Source organism: Vigna angularis, chromosome 9 (genome assembly GCF_016808095.1).
Source record: "Vigna angularis cultivar LongXiaoDou No.4 chromosome 9, ASM1680809v1, whole genome shotgun sequence".
Classification (NCBI taxonomy): Eukaryota; Viridiplantae; Streptophyta; class Magnoliopsida; order Fabales; family Fabaceae; genus Vigna; species Vigna angularis.
This window is the reverse complement of record NC_068978.1, coordinates 1693748-1710805: the sequence shown is the minus strand read 5'-3', so window position 1 is coordinate 1710805 and position 17058 is coordinate 1693748. Positions and strand designations below refer to the sequence as shown.

At 28.3% G+C, this 17058-nt stretch overlaps 2 protein-coding genes across 2 annotated transcripts; both read left to right on the top strand.

Annotated features, from left to right (window-relative positions):
* The first annotated feature begins 2042 nt into the window (after positions 1-2042).
* Positions 2043-4399, top strand: LOC108320554 (stem 28 kDa glycoprotein). Its single transcript, XM_017552001.2, has 3 exons — positions 2043-2477; positions 3100-3309; positions 4097-4399. Exons 1-3 carry the CDS (start codon positions 2077-2079, stop codon positions 4275-4277), a joined length of 792 nt encoding a protein of 263 aa, XP_017407490.1. The 5' UTR covers positions 2043-2076; the 3' UTR covers positions 4278-4399.
* A 3769-nt stretch (positions 4400-8168) lies between these two features.
* LOC108320516 (stem 28 kDa glycoprotein) lies at positions 8169-15198 on the top strand. The gene is made up of 4 exons (XM_017551956.2): positions 8169-8211; positions 14007-14486; positions 14555-14764; positions 14885-15198. The coding sequence occupies exons 1-4, from the start codon at positions 8189-8191 to the stop codon at positions 15060-15062; spliced, it is 891 nt and encodes a 296-aa protein (XP_017407445.2). The 5' UTR covers positions 8169-8188; the 3' UTR covers positions 15063-15198.
* The last annotated feature ends 1860 nt before the right edge of the window (positions 15199-17058 follow it).

Sequence of the window (17058 nt, the reverse complement as noted above, 5' to 3'; positions counted from 1 at the left end):
TAGGATAAAAAAACTTAAACTAATAAGATAATATAATATAATACATTATAAAAGTACTTTTAAAAAATTGATTGTAGTAAAACAAGTACAAATTCAAATTCAAATATAATTAATTATTAAATAACTAGTTTATAAAATTAAAAATTAATATTTAAATTCTTTGTTAGTAATATTTCACAAAATTATAAAATTTTAAAATAATTAAAATTAAAGTAAAATATAATTATTTCCGTTCAATCAATGTCTTTTACTCTGTGTTCGCTTGCGCTGAATTTACTGTTTATGCAAATTGGCGAGCAATATTTTAAAAATTTATGTGTTCACTTGAAGCGAATTGTGCGGATAGAATTGAAGAGAATTGCGGGATTCGTTTACTGTTCACTCACCCACATATGTGAGACGATTTGGAAGAATGAAATACACTTTCTCTGAAATGCCTCTGTTGTTAAAAATAATTTCCAGATGAATTCACGTGCTTAAAATAAGTATCCAATTATACTGCATATTTAAAATATACAACGTTCATTGTTGTGTTTATTGAGCCAGAAGGAGACAATTTTGTTCTGTGCATGCGTTAAGTGCGGAAGAGGAGAAAGAAGAGAAGGAATGTCTTTTTCATAAAAGAAACTTTTTATTTATAAGTTTTTTCTAAAAAATTTTATGTCTATTAATAATCCAATATATATTACAAATAACATAAATTTACGTATGAAAAATAATTAACATAAATTTACGTTGAATCTTATAATATTTGATATAAAGTTAGCTATCCTTATAATATCTAACATAAATTTCTATTTTTTTTATAAAGTAATTGACTTTGTTTTAAAATCTGAAATAAAAAAATCCGTGAAAACTCAGATAATAAAACTCTTACAAAATTTCGCTTTTAATAAATTTCTTAAATAAAACATAACTACTTTCAAGAGTGGCTTTGCGTTTTTTAAAATTCTTATACCCTCCAATTATTATAAAATCAAATCATATAAATTTTAAATTTCCCAAAACTTTTTTCATTTCCATAAACAAAACGTTAAAAAGCGGGTCACATACAACTATCATCCATACCCACTCCCACTTAAAAAGTATATTAATTAATGTAATAATTGAAATCTAATAACGATGACAACCATCCCTGGCTTCAAAATCGAAACGAATTAGTTACAGTGAATTATGCCACTTGCGATTTTTATATTACATTCAATATATTGAAATTTTAATCTAAACTTTTATATTATGTCAATGAAAGATACGGGTTTTTTAAAATATTTTAATTAAAAAAAAAACTATAGACGATACGTTACATATACATACGACATATAAAAAGATTTTATATGAATTAAAAAAAAATGGAAAGGTTAAACTCTTCCACGTTTAAAACGAAGATATAATTTTAAAACATGGAGACGTATCTTTTGAGGATGAAAAGAACAATGTAATTAAAAAATTCAAACCATTGGGTTATCCTAAATTAGTATTTAAGTTTTGTTTGAGTTCAAAGTAAAATAAAAAAACAAAGGACATCAAATAAATACACAATTAATGCATGTATTTTTCAAATAAATAGTATAAAAAATGAATTTTAAATCTAACATAATTCTATAAAATTAATTTATAAGATAAGGTTTTGATTTATATATATATATATCATATGATTGATATCAAGTTGAAAATCATGTCAATCATAATTCCTTTAGCAATAAAATATTTGCTATCACAAAGCACGATGTTAAGGAGAATATAGAATTAATAACATTTGAACTTTTTCACTTATCAAGAACTTTTGAGTAAATAAAGTATGAATGGGGCATACTGAACTAATAAAAAAATCATCCATGATATATAACTTTCAATATAGTATAATGAAAACGGAAAGTTTATCAGGTTTTATAATTAAAAAATGTAAAACATGATATTCATTTCGTTCACTGTTTATTTAATTACTGAAAATAATAAATCACGTGGATCATAAAAAAATAACTCTAGTATATTCACAAATATTTTAGGCAGCAAAAGGTTTTATATATAAAGAAGAAAACCCTAAGCCATGAAGCTACAACTGTAAGGTGTGATAGAATGAATAACGAGAGAATGAAGGTGTTTGGTTTTGTTGTTGCTATAGCTGTAGCAGCATGGCAGTGTGATGGTTCAGAGCATGGTGCAAGCTACGAAATTTTCCCTCTGAGAATGAAAACTGGGCATGGTGGCCGATACATTCCAGAGGTTTCGTGCCAAAGTTGGAGGGTTGGTGTGGAAGCACACAACGTGATTGACTGGAAAACTGTTCCTTTGGATTGTGAGGGTTACATTGGAAACTATATGCTTGCTGACCAATATAGATCAGACTCCAAAACTGTCTGTCGTGAAGCTTACTTTTATGCAAAAACCCTAAATTTCACTGCCAAAGACATATGGGTCTTTGATGTAGACGAGACCACACTATCTAATCTCCCTTATTATGCTCAACATGGATTTGGGTATGTTTTGTTTTCTTTTTTTTTTTCTGTTACTAATCATAATTCATTTCTTCTTATATATAGATTTTTTAAATTATACATAATAATCTTCTTATTTTATAGTACACACATGATGATGATAATTTTAAGTAATATAATGTGATTATTTTTTTTTATTTTGTTTAAATATTCTTGAATAGTTACAAGATTCATAATATTTTTGGTTTTTCTTAGTAAAGGAAGTTCTTTCTCACACACACTCATTTATATAAGAGTAACTTTTTTAAGTGTTTACTGTTTTTTTTTAATTTGGTGGTACCATTTTAATGTGAGAAGAATAAATTTTTATTAGATAATGATATAAATGATAAGATATTTAATGCTATGTCACCATCTAAGACATTAGATATTTCATTCGGATAAACCAAAGATTTGATCGAAACTAAAAGAAATAATAATAATTACATCCATTTAGAGAACAGTTAGGTTTTGAATTAAACAACCTAATATCTCACTAATTGATTGATTTTAGGATGGAATGAAACGCTTTCATATAATTAATATATGTGTAAATTGATATTATTTATGATTATGTGATTTTTGATTTTTTGTACCTGGTGTAATTTGAACTGGTGATGCATAGGGTGGAACCATATAATTCGACATTGTTTAATGAATGGGTTGATATCGGTGAGGCACCAGCACTGCCTGAGAGTCTCAAACTGTACAAGAAATTGTTGTCGCTTGGCATCAAGATTGTGTTCTTGACAGGAAGACCACTGGAACAGAAGGCTGTCACAGTTACCAACTTAAAGATTGCAGGATACCACAAATGGGAGAAGATTATCGTAAAGTGTGCTTCTTTTCACAATAAAATTTCCATAACCATGCATCCATATTTCACTCCAAATAATTTTCTTCTAATTTTTATGTCTTAAAAATTTTACATTCAACAAAGATAACATGACTTTCCAACTTATAAGCCATTATAAAATTATTATAAATTTAAAATCCATCTCTTCACAGTATCGAATTTTTATTTTTTGAAACTTATTGATGTTTAGTCCGTGAAATATATGTTTATTGATTTGATGACTCTTTGATGTCATGAATTTTCATTATTATTATATAACTAAAAGATCAACCGGCATGTGTTCTGAAATAAAAATGTATGGCGTGAATAGATAAGCAACAATTAGTGACGTGTAGAAAACATTAAGTACGTTTTAAATATATTTGTAGTATTTGTTGTGCATCAAAGAAAGAACATGCTGAGTATCTTTCATTTTAAACATATTAATTAATACTAACTTCTTTGTATAATATTTTCTTAAAAATCGTTTGAGAAATAATGTTACAAAAGGCCATAGTGATAAGTCTGGTAATTATTGATGATGGCGTTGGCAAGCAAAAGGAGTAGAGGACAAAGTTAGGGTAGGGTAGGGTGGTGGTAAAGGAAGTTGGTAGGGCAAGGAAAACAACGAATCTTGAAAAGAAACACATACATAGGTCAGTTAAGATTTTTTTCATCATCTTGTTTGTCCACAACTTGGCATGTTTCGGCATCAGAATTTGCAGACTTTTGTGCAGAAGAATAATTAGAAAAGAACGTGATATAACTGTCTTTTTTTTTGTTATAGGGATACATCTATATACGATGGTAAAACAGCAGTTACATACAAATCAAGTGAGAGAAAAAAGCTGGAGGAACAGGGATATAACATCATCGGAAACATTGGAGATCAATGGAGTGATATTTTGGGAACCAACACCGGCGACAGGACCTTTAAGCTTCCCGATCCTATGTACTATATTAGTTGACACTCTAACTAGCAACTGCCTTGCTCCTATGAACGGAATAAGATGCATACATGTAACAGTAATTGCTGTGTATGTGACCTTGTCTCTTTTCTATCAACTAAACGCACCAATTGCTGAAGTCACGAATTTCTATGAGTATTTATTTTTAACCAATAATATAAATATATATATATATATATATATATATATATATATATATATATATATATATATATATATATATATATATATGATGAGAGATAAAACAAACAATGCAAATATCAATTTACAAAAGATAATTTTTTTAAAATTGAATTAAACTTAAAATTCAAATCATAGTTATGAATTTAAATCTATCCTAAAAATATTTTGTTATTTGGTCGGTCTATTATATTATTAATTATCGAAAGATTTGTTATTTTTTGAATTTATAGTTCAATAGCTAAATGACTATCAATTGAATTAAAATTATCTTAACAAATTTACTTTTTTCTTTAGCTCGATATATTTCATTCTTTTGAAAGTTTATTTGTATTTATAAAAAAGTTTAATTTATTTTTATATTTTATTCTCTCTTTTCTATATGTAAGTATATATATGTCTTGTTGCAACTCATTCTTGAGCTACAGAGGATATTAAGAATATTTTGAGAGTTGAGATATTATACTTTTTTAGTGAGAGAAAATGGGAGGAGATAAATGAGAGAAAGCATTGAGGTGAAGAGCACACTGCTCTTGTCGTCATCGCACCATTTTGCTATTAGTTTTAGGTTGTTTAGCTGGAATATTTAAAATTAAGTACAAAGATATCTATGTTTTATAAGTTCTAATTATTTATTATATTATCAGAATTTTAATTAATACTATTTACTTTTTAAAGTTTTATTTTCTTCGATTAATTTCAAGTAAGTAAATATTTTTATCAAAAAAATTTGAAGTTTTAATTGAATACCAGGCTGACTACTCATATAAGTGATCTAGACCACCAATAGTTGTATCCAAGGACCACCCTAATAACTAGTAAAATTACACTTAGCCAAACGTGATCTTTTAGCATTGATCATAAAATAATTTAGATATAACTATATACTCAATATTACAACTTTCTTTTTATTTATGTTTTCATTGTTATATGTTCTTGTTCTTGATTATAATAATTTGATAAATATGAGTAGAGAGTGATGAGATTTCAGTCAAACAAGTTTTGGAAAAAGAATCAACATAGGTGTAATTTTCCTTATTGTTAATAAATGTGTATAGTTTTTGTTTCGGATGTGAGGGGCTGCGTCGTCCAATGTCTCCACGTCCTTCTCTGCTCGTACTCCGTATGTCCGGCTCTCCGTCCTCGCTCCTCAATTTCCTTCTCTGCGCGCGGGTGCGAGACCTGCGAAAGATTCTCCGATGCCAAAGTCAGTTTGAGAGCAGTGGTTTTTTCTATCGAACAGTAATAAATGTGCAGTAAATGCAACCTATCTACCACTCACCTTTGATCTGTATTTATAGTTTTCGCTATGGGCTTGGGATTAGTGAAAAGTTAATCACGGCCCAAATTCAGCCAATAGCTTTTAATTACTACTTACCTTAAACTTAGTTAATTAGCGATATGACCGGCCGGTCTCGCGAGGCTTGGCCTTATGACCGGCCGGCCCATACAGGCAACCTGGCTGGTTAGCGGTACGATCGGCCGGCTTCATATGAGTTGCTTTTCCCACAGGTGGCAAGCGGTAAGGTTGCGTGATCGTGGACGTACGTGCGTCTGGCCTGCCATACCCAACCCTTCCTGATGGTAAGCAGAAGGGTAGTTTCTTGGGTCCAATGTGGTTATGTGGACGTTCGTGTTGGAAGTCCCACATCGACTAGAGATAAGGCCAAATGATAATATATAATTGAGGTGCAAACCTCACCTTAAAAGCCGGTTTTGTGGGGATGAGTTAGGCATAAACTCACTTTCTAATATGGTATCAGAGCCATGGTTAGAGCCTATCCTAGCGAGTTCTAAGTGGGCATTCTATTCTTCTCTTCCACCCGCAATCGGGCCGCTATCGGACCACCCAATTTCTACTATCACGCACGAGATGTCTATACCTCGGCGTGAAGGGGGTGTGTTGGAAGTCCCACATCGACTAGAGATAAGGCCAAATGATAATATATAATTGAGGTGCAAACCTCACCTTAAAAGCCGGTTTTGTGGGGATGAGTTAGGCATAAACTCACTTTCTAATAGTTCGGCCTGTTTGGCGTCCGGTCTCTACTGGTACAGTTTTGTTTAGTTGATTTGTATATAAAATTTCTTTTATAATTACTGTAAATAATTTAATATTTCTGTTTATCTATATTATATTGTAGAATATTATAGTGAAAATCTAAATCATTGCATAGTGTTAATCAATGACTAAATTCGGATGCGATCCTCCATCACATCTGATATTTTATTTAGAAACTTTGGTTGTTAAAATTAGTTTGAAACACGGGTTATTTATATGTTTTTATATTGGTTAAGCTAAAAAACCTATTTAAGTTATATTCAATAGGTATTGAAAATTGAGATTAAAATTAATTTAGATAATTTTTTAAAAATTTTGAAAAAAAAGTGATAAAATTATGAAATCTTATGTCAATAATATCTTAAATCAAAACAATATTTTTCATATTTGTATGAATTTATTGTCCCAGAAATATGCCACCGAATGAAAAAGAGTGGTGCCAATTGTTTTTTCATAAAAGTATATGTATAATCAACTTTCGGAAATCGTGGTTGCCAGTTATTTATGATCAATTATAGCATAAAAAAATAAGTTAAATCTAAAATATATATTTCTCCAATAATTATATGCATATAACTTAAGCAGATCAATTTTATTTTATATATATTTATTTGTTTATTAGTTTCAAATTTTAAAAAGATATCAGTTTTAAATTTAATGGCTGATTTAAAATTTTCAATCCCTTACAATTTTCATTTAAATTGAAATAAGTTAACTTTAATTGAACGTTAACATAGTATTGTTTACTTTTTCATTGTAAAATAAATATTAATAAAATAAATTAAAAATTTATAAAGTATGAATTTACATTAAAATTTAATTATACAAAAATTTTATAATTTTGTGAAATATTATTGACAAAGAATTCAAATATTAATTTTATATTTTATAAACTGGTTATTTAATAATATATTATATTTGAATTTTAATTTGTATTCGTTTTACTAAAATCAAATTTTTAAAAATACGTATTATATTGTATTATCTTTTAATTTTCTTTGATTAGAAAAATCTTTCCGAAATTTATATCTCCTTTTACTCTCTTTTTGTATTATATTGTATTATATTGTTTTTTCTTCTCATATCCTACTCCAAGAAGAAGAGTACATATTTGTGACATTTGAAAATTTCTACTGTGTGACATTTGAAAATTTCTGCTCCATCATTTATGACACAATTAATAATCTTGGTGTATCATTATGATTTTTTTTGTTTTCGATTACACATTTTATGGTATAATTAATGTTTTTGTCTATGATTATGATTTTTACTGAAAGAAGTGAAGATGCTAGTAGCAGGAAGATGAATTATAATTAGTCATTTATACCTTCTCTTTTAATTACTTTTGAATATGGGATTAGTCTACAAAGGATGAATTACTCTTTATACTCTTTATAGTATATATTCGGACATGATAATTTTAGAATGCCCATTTAAATATTTTATACTTCAAAATTTATAAGTTTTCTACTATGTACTTTTAAAATTACACTAAATTAAATTTAAACATTGCATTTTTTATTCTTAAAAATTTTAATTTTAAATTTTATTTAGACTCAAATGAATATAATATTATAAAATGCGCACGGATGAATATAATATTATAAAAGAAGCTAAAGGAGAACATAAGAACACAACCACACCACAGCTGCTGAGAGGAGGAGAAAGGATGATTCTGTTTCAGTTTCTCAAGTAAGATTTCTCTATTTTTTCTTTCATATAAGTTCTATGCAATACATTCTCCTTCCTCATTCATACGTTTTGTTCTTTTTAATACTCTATTAGTTTCTACTGTAATTATTGTAATAAAGTTACTAACACTAGAACATGTAAAAAAGTCATCCTCTACGTAGATTTTATAAACTGTACACAATAATCTTTTTAATTTATAATAACACATTAATGTATAGATCATGATATTTTTTAAGTAATATAGTGTGATTATTATTTTTTTTACTTGAGTATTCTTGTATAATTGCAAGATTTATAATATTTTTTATTTTCATAATAAAAGAAGTTTCTCTCATAAACATTCATTTATTCATTTATGCACGAGTAACTTTTTTAGGTGATCATAAATAGCAGTGTTACATACTCTTGCGACTAACATATATACTGTTTTTTTTTAATTTGGTGGTACCATTTTAATGTGAGAAGAATAAATCTTTATTTAATAATGATATATATAATGATAAAATATATATTTAATGCTATGTAACCATTTAAGACATTAGATATTTCATTTGGATAAACCAAAGATTTGATCAAAACCAAAAGAAATAATAATAATTTAACCTTAAGTTCTTAATTACATCCATTTAGAGAAACAACTTTATAATATTAGTATGAAAGAGTGTGTTCATGCCGATAAACAAGTTTATAATTTATAAATAATAATACAATTATCATCCTATAATCAATATGTTAACAAATTTAATTTTGTCTTTAGCTCGATGTCTTTCATTCTTTTCAAAGTTTATTTTTATTTATGAAAATTTTAATTTATTTTTTTCTTTTTGGTCTCTCTTTTCTATCTGTAAGTACAATATTATATATTCTTTTGAAGTTTTAATTGAAGATCTACTAATCGAGTTTCTGTGATTTTTTGATGGCATATGCCCTAGCCATGGTAAAATTGTGTGTATTTTAGACCTTGTATTAAGGGTCAAATAGTATAGTATTTAATTTTAGGCCTTGTATTAAGGGCTAAGTATTGTATGGTTTGTAATCTTATTTTTAAAGAGTGTGTCCCACCATGGGACATGATGGCCACATGGCAAGCTCTTAGTGAAGACACTTCTTAAAAAGGAAGTGGCCATGTGTCACTTTCCAAGTGGAGAAACTCTTCCTAAAGTGGATTGCCACATGTCACTCTAAGAGTGGAAAGCTCTTGCAAAAGTGGATTGTCACATGGCACTTTAAGAGTGGAGGAACTTTGCAAAAGTGGATTACCACATGAGTGGAGAAGACTTTACAAAAGTGGATTGCCACATGGCACTCTAAGAGTGGAGAAACTTTGTAAAAGAGGATTGCCACATGTCTCTTTAAGAGTGGATAGTTTTTAGGGTTTCTTGTCTACTTAGGAGACACCTTTCTCTATAAATAGAAGGGTCTCCTTCCTTGTAAAATCACTTGATGAATTTGAATGTTATTATGCCAAAATGTGTGCAAACATATCTTGTCTCAAGTCAAGGCTAGAGCATCCCATGAGGTCCCTCTAACCACCCTTCTCTAGAGTTGGCCCAACCTCTCCGGAGATCCATCAAACACCTCCATCCTACCACAAATACTCACCAAAAACATCACCAAAATTGTGAGCCCACCACCATATCCATCGCTTCCGCACAAATTCCACCTCCATAGCTTCATCTTCGTGCTTTGGCCCAACCTAGCTCGAGGAGGACGCTATCATTTTTCTCTCCACAAAATTCTTATATCGATTACTTTGGTTCCACTTTATATACAGTGATCTTTAACTTTTTTACATTTGTCGATAGCTAAAATGTGCTCTATCTAAATCACTAATGCGCATGAACAGATTTTACTATTCAGATGGATTTACGAGCGATAAATCTAAACTACAGTGTTGTTCATTTTTGCGGATTTGTGACGATGGAATTAAGGAGATTTGCGGGATATCTCCTTTTTGTATCACTCGCTGTGCCGAGAAAATTTGCGATGAATTGAAGGCAAATGACTTTTTTACCCTTAACACATATGATAATACTAGCTGAGAACATGCAACCAATTCGATTCCGTAACTGGATAATCGATTCCAGGAATGGATAATAAATATTAATGCAGAAGCTATTTGCGTATAGCAAGAAGAGGCGTTGAAGATGGAGAAGCAAAGCATGAAGGGTTGTGTATTCGGTTCCAAAAGTTGAGATGTGGAAGGTGTATTCGGTTATGGGGTGTGCGTATTCGGATACGTTGCAGAGTGAGAGGAAAGCTAGGTGATGTATTCGATTTCGCTTGCTTGTATTCGATTCGCGTTGGTTCAGCGGGTGTATTCGATTCCAGGTGCTGCTTTATTCGGTTCCAGCACGCTTCGAAGCAGGGTGGGTGGTGGCTTCTGATGGTGGAATGATTTCAACTCTGTCATTCTATACTTCACTGTAGGTTAAGGGAGAGAGCATCATCCGGGTCGAGTTTTGCAAGGGTTTCGGCTTTGGGCCATGAGAGGGGGGGTGGGTGGGGGAGAGAGTGGAGAGTAAGGTTTGGGTTTGGAGTTGGAATGGAAGGGTTGCGGCGGCTGAGAGAGAGAGGCCGAGGGCGGGCGAGAGACACGAAAAGAAGGTCATTTGTGGTTTTCTTTTTACTTTTTAAAAATTTATTTTAATAATTATTTTAATATATAATTAAAGTACATATATAATTTTTTTACTTTTTATTTTAATAATTACAGTACATATATAATTTTTTTACTTTTTAAAATTTTATTTTAATAATTATTTTAAATTTTTTACTCTTTATAAACATTTTTCAATTAAATATAATATTAACAAATATCATTTTATATTACTTTAATAACTAGGAGTATTTTGGTAATTTTAATTTCTATCCATTAAACAAATTTTTTAAATATATCACATCAATCAAATCTTACACTAATTCTTACAGACTTTATTTCTAAATCCACTTCCAATTACTTCCAAATCCACTCAAACAAACAACAAAAATTTTACTCTCAAATCCATTCATCACTCTCTCCAAATCATTTCCCACAAATCATCTAATATGAACAAAGCATAATAGTTATATCGAAAGACCACTCCTGATAACTAGTAAAATGACATTTAGCCAAACGTGATCTTTTAGCATTGATCATAAAATAATTTATCTCATTAGATATGATTATATATTCAAAATTACAACTTTATTTTTTTATTAGGGGTTTTGTATTGAAAATGAATATTATTTTAATAAAATAGGTTGCTTTCATAAGAATTTAATTAGCGTAAAAAAATTTAAGAGGAAAAGTGCAGCAAGTATAGGTAAAATGCAATACGCAAGTTTCTAATAAAAAAATAGTTATAATTGATTACGGTGTCTCTTTTTTCTATCTTTTTCTTTTTTCTTTTTTATTTTTATAATAACTATCACTATAACAAAAGAATAAATATCTCCAGTAAATAAATGATAAAATAATATTTCACTTCTTTCCAATCATTTACTTTTCTTTTCTTCAACTTCGTTTATTTATTTTCTGGAATTTGAATTTTATTTTAGGTGTTCTCTTTAAATATACTGATTTTAATATCTTAAAATATATAAAAAATTATAATATATTAATATTAATGTATTTCTTAAAGTTTAACATTGAGAACTAAAAAAAAAATCCAATAAAAAAATCTGGACTCCATTTCGTCTTATCCAAAGTATGGAAAAATCTTACTGAATTTTGCTATCATATAACTTGTGGGGACGTAAATGTGTTCCAGTTTCCGGACGCTTTTAATACTTCAAGAAACAAAAATAATAACAAAAAAAAATAATAATAATAAGTAATAATAATAATAATAATAATAATAATAATAATAATAATAATAATAATAATAGTAGTAGTAGTTTATAACTTATTATCTTATTAAAGTAGACTTCAAATTCTACCATTTTATTAGTGTGAACTAAACTTTTTTACACGATTTTTATTCATATTATTGAATTTTATTAATCCAAAAATTCGCCAACATTGCTTAATTGATTTTTTTCCCAAATAGTAACTGGATTTGGATAATATTGTTTTTTTAGAAAACGTGGTTCGTGAGTTGTTTAAATATTATTTTAGGTTAAAAAAAAGTATCTGTGTGATTTTTGAGACATTTGCAGAGGAAGGACTGGTCCACGTTTGATACTGAAAAGTCTGACATTTGAAAGTGACTACTGCATGCTAAACGTACAAAATAAAAAAAAAAGTGAAAAATTGAAAAACAGAGCATCATTCTTTGAAAATAAATTAAAATTTATTTTTCTCAATTTTCTTTTCTTAAATTCATGAAATATATCTAGTCTAACATTGTTAATTTAGTACGTAGCAGTTAAGGATTAATTTTTGGTAAGTCAGCGAATTCCAAGAAAGTTTTCTACGTTCTTTTTGTTTTTCAAAAAAGAGAGTTAATTTCAAAAATAAAAAATAAAATATAAAAATTGAAAATAGGCAAAAATCATTTAAAATAATTAGAATTTAAATTTCAATTGTTTTAAGAGAAGAAATAAAATAAATAATAATTTCAAGAAGCTAAATTCATGCAAGTTTTCTAGGTTATTTTGTTTGAGAACGAATTTCAAAAATAAAAAAAATATTAAAATTGAAATTAGATAAAAATAATGTATTCAAATTTTAATTGTTTCAAGAGAAGCAATAAAATCAATAATAATTTAAGGGAGAGTAATTTTGATTTATGATTAATTTGAAATTAATCTTGTTATTATTAGTTTTTTTAAAAATTAAAAAACTATAACATAAAGCATAATTTCAATATTAAATTTTGAGTTAAAAAATAAATATAATTAATTAAATAAAATAAATATTATTATATATTGTAAAAAATGTGAAATAAATGTTTATTAATTTGAAAAATGTTATCCTCACCTGTGTGATCAAATGATGACGATATTCTTAATGTTAAAAAAATGAATTTTTTAAAAATATGTTTAACACTGAGAAGCTAAAACTATTTGAAATGATGATTACATCTTATCATAAAGTACATATAATTCCTTTACTCATAATTATTTTCATTTGTGGAAAAAAAAAATAGTAACCAGAATAAAGTTAAAATCATTAGTCTATTCTCCAATACGACTTTTTCAAAGTGCAATATATAGTCATTGTAGAAGTTAAAGCAACTTACACATAACAGTGACTAGATCGAGTGTAGAATATCTGTACGACTAAATATTATCTTATGATTTTTCGATTGCAGAATTCCGGGAAAAAAATATTAAAAATAGGTTACGTGATGAAAATATAAAAAGCTTATTTATTTATAAATTATTATATGTAGTGAATTTATTAACTTTTATAAAATTTCATATGAATCAAATTTTTATCCATTCAATATTAATTTTACCAAGGACAAAAAACCACCATACTCAATTATTTATCACTGGAACAAATTTTTAGGTGAGAATGATATGTCTGAATTTTTGTACAAGTGGGAAAAAGACATCAAACTCGTCTAAGCCTCATTTTCTTAAAAAAAATTGAACATTGCATGAGAAAAAAAAAGGAAAATTTATAAAAATGAATAAAAAAAATAGTTAAATTAATAAAGAGAATAAAAAATGATATCTACATATGGTAGAAAACAAAAATATAACACTTCTATTTATTCAACTATCATCACGATCATTCTGTTTTTCCTTTAAAAAGCAACATAAACACTATCATAGGATTATAATTAATACATAAACATGTTTTTAACATAAGTTGTTCTTAATTCCCATTTATCATGTTTCTGACAAGAAAACGTTGTCCACAGATATTTTATCCTCTATGGAGCTAGCAAAGTAGAAGTTACTCTATATAAGGAAGAAAAACAGGAGGAAGCAGCAAAAGTTACAGTAGTGAGGAAAATGAAGGTGTTTGTTTTATTTGTTGCCATAGCTGTAGCAGCATGGCAATGCCAAGGTGATGACCATGGCGTCAACTTCCAAGTTTTCCCACTCCGAATGAAATCCGGGCTCGGTGGCCACTACATTCCGGAGATCTCATGCCAAAGTTGGATGCTTGGTGTGGAAGCACATAACATCATCGGATTCTCGAGTGTTCCTAAAGATTGCGTAGGATACATAGGGAACTACCTCGTAGGTGACCAGTATAGATCAGACTCCAAAACCGTGTGTCGGGAAGCTTATTTCTACGTCAAAACCTTAAACATCAGTAGCAAAGACGCGTGGGTGTTTGATATAGACGAGACCACGCTCTGTAATCTCCCATATTATGCCGATCATGGATTTGGGTATGTTCTTTTTCTTTTTCACATGGTATTCTGATTATTATTTAATGTATGACTTTGAAACATGATAGAGCGGAACCATATAACTCTACGGCGTTTGATGAGTGGGTGTTTCGTGGGGTGGCGCCGCCGCTGCCTGAGAGTCTGAAACTGTACAGAAAACTGGTGTCTCTTGGCATAAAGATTGTGTTCATAACAGGCAGACCACTGTCTCAACTCGACGTAACAGCTTCAAACTTGAAGAAAGCTGGATATTACAAATGGGATAAGCTAATTACCAAGTGAGTTTTCACCTTCACATTATACTGTATATTCACAACATAACATTATTTGTTTTTTCCTTTTAATGTTATAAATTTATGTAAAATGTAAAATTCAAACAAAAGTGGATTTTGTTGCAGGGATCCGTCTTACAATGGTAAGACAGCAGTTACATACAAATCAAACGAGAGGAGGAAGATAGAGGAACAGGGATACAACATCATCGGAAACATCGGAGACCAGTGGAGTGATATTTTGGGAACCAATGTTGGGGGTAGGACCTTTAAACTTCCTGATCCCATGTACTATATTAGTTGAGACTGTACTGGCTTGCTTCTACCAAGAAAATAAGATATGTAAGAATAATGGAGCCACATGGTTAACCTAGGGCACATGTATATGTGACTTTATCTGAGACACAAATCATCTAAGAGATTCCACATGTGCCATATTATTTTCTCTTCCCTCTCAATTTATTTTAACCACTTCTTTACAACAAAACATATCATTTTATTGGTCGGTTTGAATTTAATTTATATAAATATTCGTAACAGATCAATCATAAACTATTATCAAAAAATTATTAAAAGAATTATTAAAAAAGCTTTTTCCTAATTATATATGTCCTTTTTTAACTTTACAAATTCATCCGTTATTAATTGGATAATGATAAGTTAATATATTTTTTTTACAATATTTAAGATAGTAAATTTATTATTTTTTTATTAAGTTTAAAATATGATAATATAATAAATCAGTAAAAAAATACACGCATATTGTATTAAAATTTTATTAATTATGTCAAAATATTTTTTTTATTTATTATTAAGAGTTGTTTCTTTTCTTTTTTTTTATTGTGATGAATGTTTATGATGATTCGGCTCAGAAGATATACGGTTTGTTTGGAAAGAAAGAAAATTTAACAAAGGAACATGTTACGTATAAGACGACAATAAAAAAAACGCATGTAATTACACGTATTTAAAAAGTTACTGCTTATATGTATATCAAAAGTTATGATTAGTTTTTATGTATTTCAAAAGTTATAATTAGTTTTTATGTATTTCAAAAGTTATTTCTTATATGTATAAATTAACTTTAATTCTTGTGAAAAATATGTCCAAATAAATCTCTTATCTTAATTATTTTTAATCTGTATAGATGAATATTTGTAAACTCCTGCTCTTTTGAAAGGTCAAAATTTATCTTATATAATAAATTAACTTTTGCTTTAAATCATGAAAAAAAAAATATGTTACGTAGATATTAAAGTAGATTAATGTTTTAGCTATAGAAACAAAACCAATAATGAATTCTTCGTTGCTTTCCAGACACAGCTGAATAAGCAACGTGGTTTATTTTGTGCTGTTTTTTCTTCTCTTCCCTGAGTGTGACGACGGATTCGATTTGACGTGCAGAAATTAAGTGTTTCTAAAAGATATAGAGACCAAATGAAGTTAAAATATTATAGAAAAGAAAAATATATAATTATTATTATAGATATAGAAAAAAACAAAAGAAGGTTAATTGTTAACAGAGAGAAACGATGAAACCAATAAAGAAGATAATCGATTTGATTGATACATGAATTTGAAAATTTGAAGTCGTTTTCATTAGATAATGAAACAAGATAATTGATTTGGAACAAGATCCGCGGATAAATAGATAGAGACAACAAAGATGTTTTTTTTCGAAAGGAAACAAAATGTAAAATGACAGCACAAGAAGACACCACAAATCACACCCAATCAGCTTTCGCCAATCCCTCACATAAAAAGTAAAGAGAACAAAAAAACAAAAGAGAAATGAATTTGAGATAAATTAAATTTTTATATTTATTTAATATATTTTTTATTTTTTTTCTCGAAAATATAAAAATATGTTTTTTTATAATTATTTTATTCCTATGTGTCAAATGAAAATGAATGTAAAAATGAATAATGAAACCATTATTAAAAAAACAAAATGCACTGTTCATGACACTGTTAGACATTCATGCCTCAAAATCACCTCTGCCTAAACCCTATGTATGGGCTAAATGTTGACCCAAAGATGAGGTTACTCCTTACACCACCTCCCACATTGCTCCATGCACTATAATATTTTTTTAAAATTTTAAAACTATCATTTATATTTTAACATATCCTACACTCCCACCTCTTTTCTTAAATGGATGTCGACATTCGTTGAAGAAAAAATTCTTCAACAGATGTACTTCATCCGTTGAGATTTTTTTTTTAGTTTTTAATTTATTGTATTTTAAATTAATATATAAATATTATTTAATTTTTTAAAAATTATTACTTAATTATTT

Coding starts and splice junctions, on each gene's coding strand:
- LOC108320516 (XM_017551956.2), top strand. CDS start 8,189: ATGATTCTGTTTCAGTTTCTCAA. Junction 8,212..14,006: donor ATTCTGTTTCAGTTTCTCAA/GTAAGATTTCTC, acceptor CGTTGTCCACAG/ATATTTTATCCTCTATGGAG. Junction 14,765..14,884: donor TGGGATAAGCTAATTACCAA/GTGAGTTTTCAC, acceptor ATTTTGTTGCAG/GGATCCGTCTTACAATGGTA.
- LOC108320554 (XM_017552001.2), top strand. CDS start 2,077: ATGAATAACGAGAGAATGAAGGTGTTTGGTTTTGTTGTTGCTATAGCT. Junction 2,478..3,099: donor TATGCTCAACATGGATTTGG/GTATGTTTTGTT, acceptor GGTGATGCATAG/GGTGGAACCATATAATTCGA. Junction 3,310..4,096: donor TGGGAGAAGATTATCGTAAA/GTGTGCTTCTTT, acceptor TTTTTGTTATAG/GGATACATCTATATACGATG.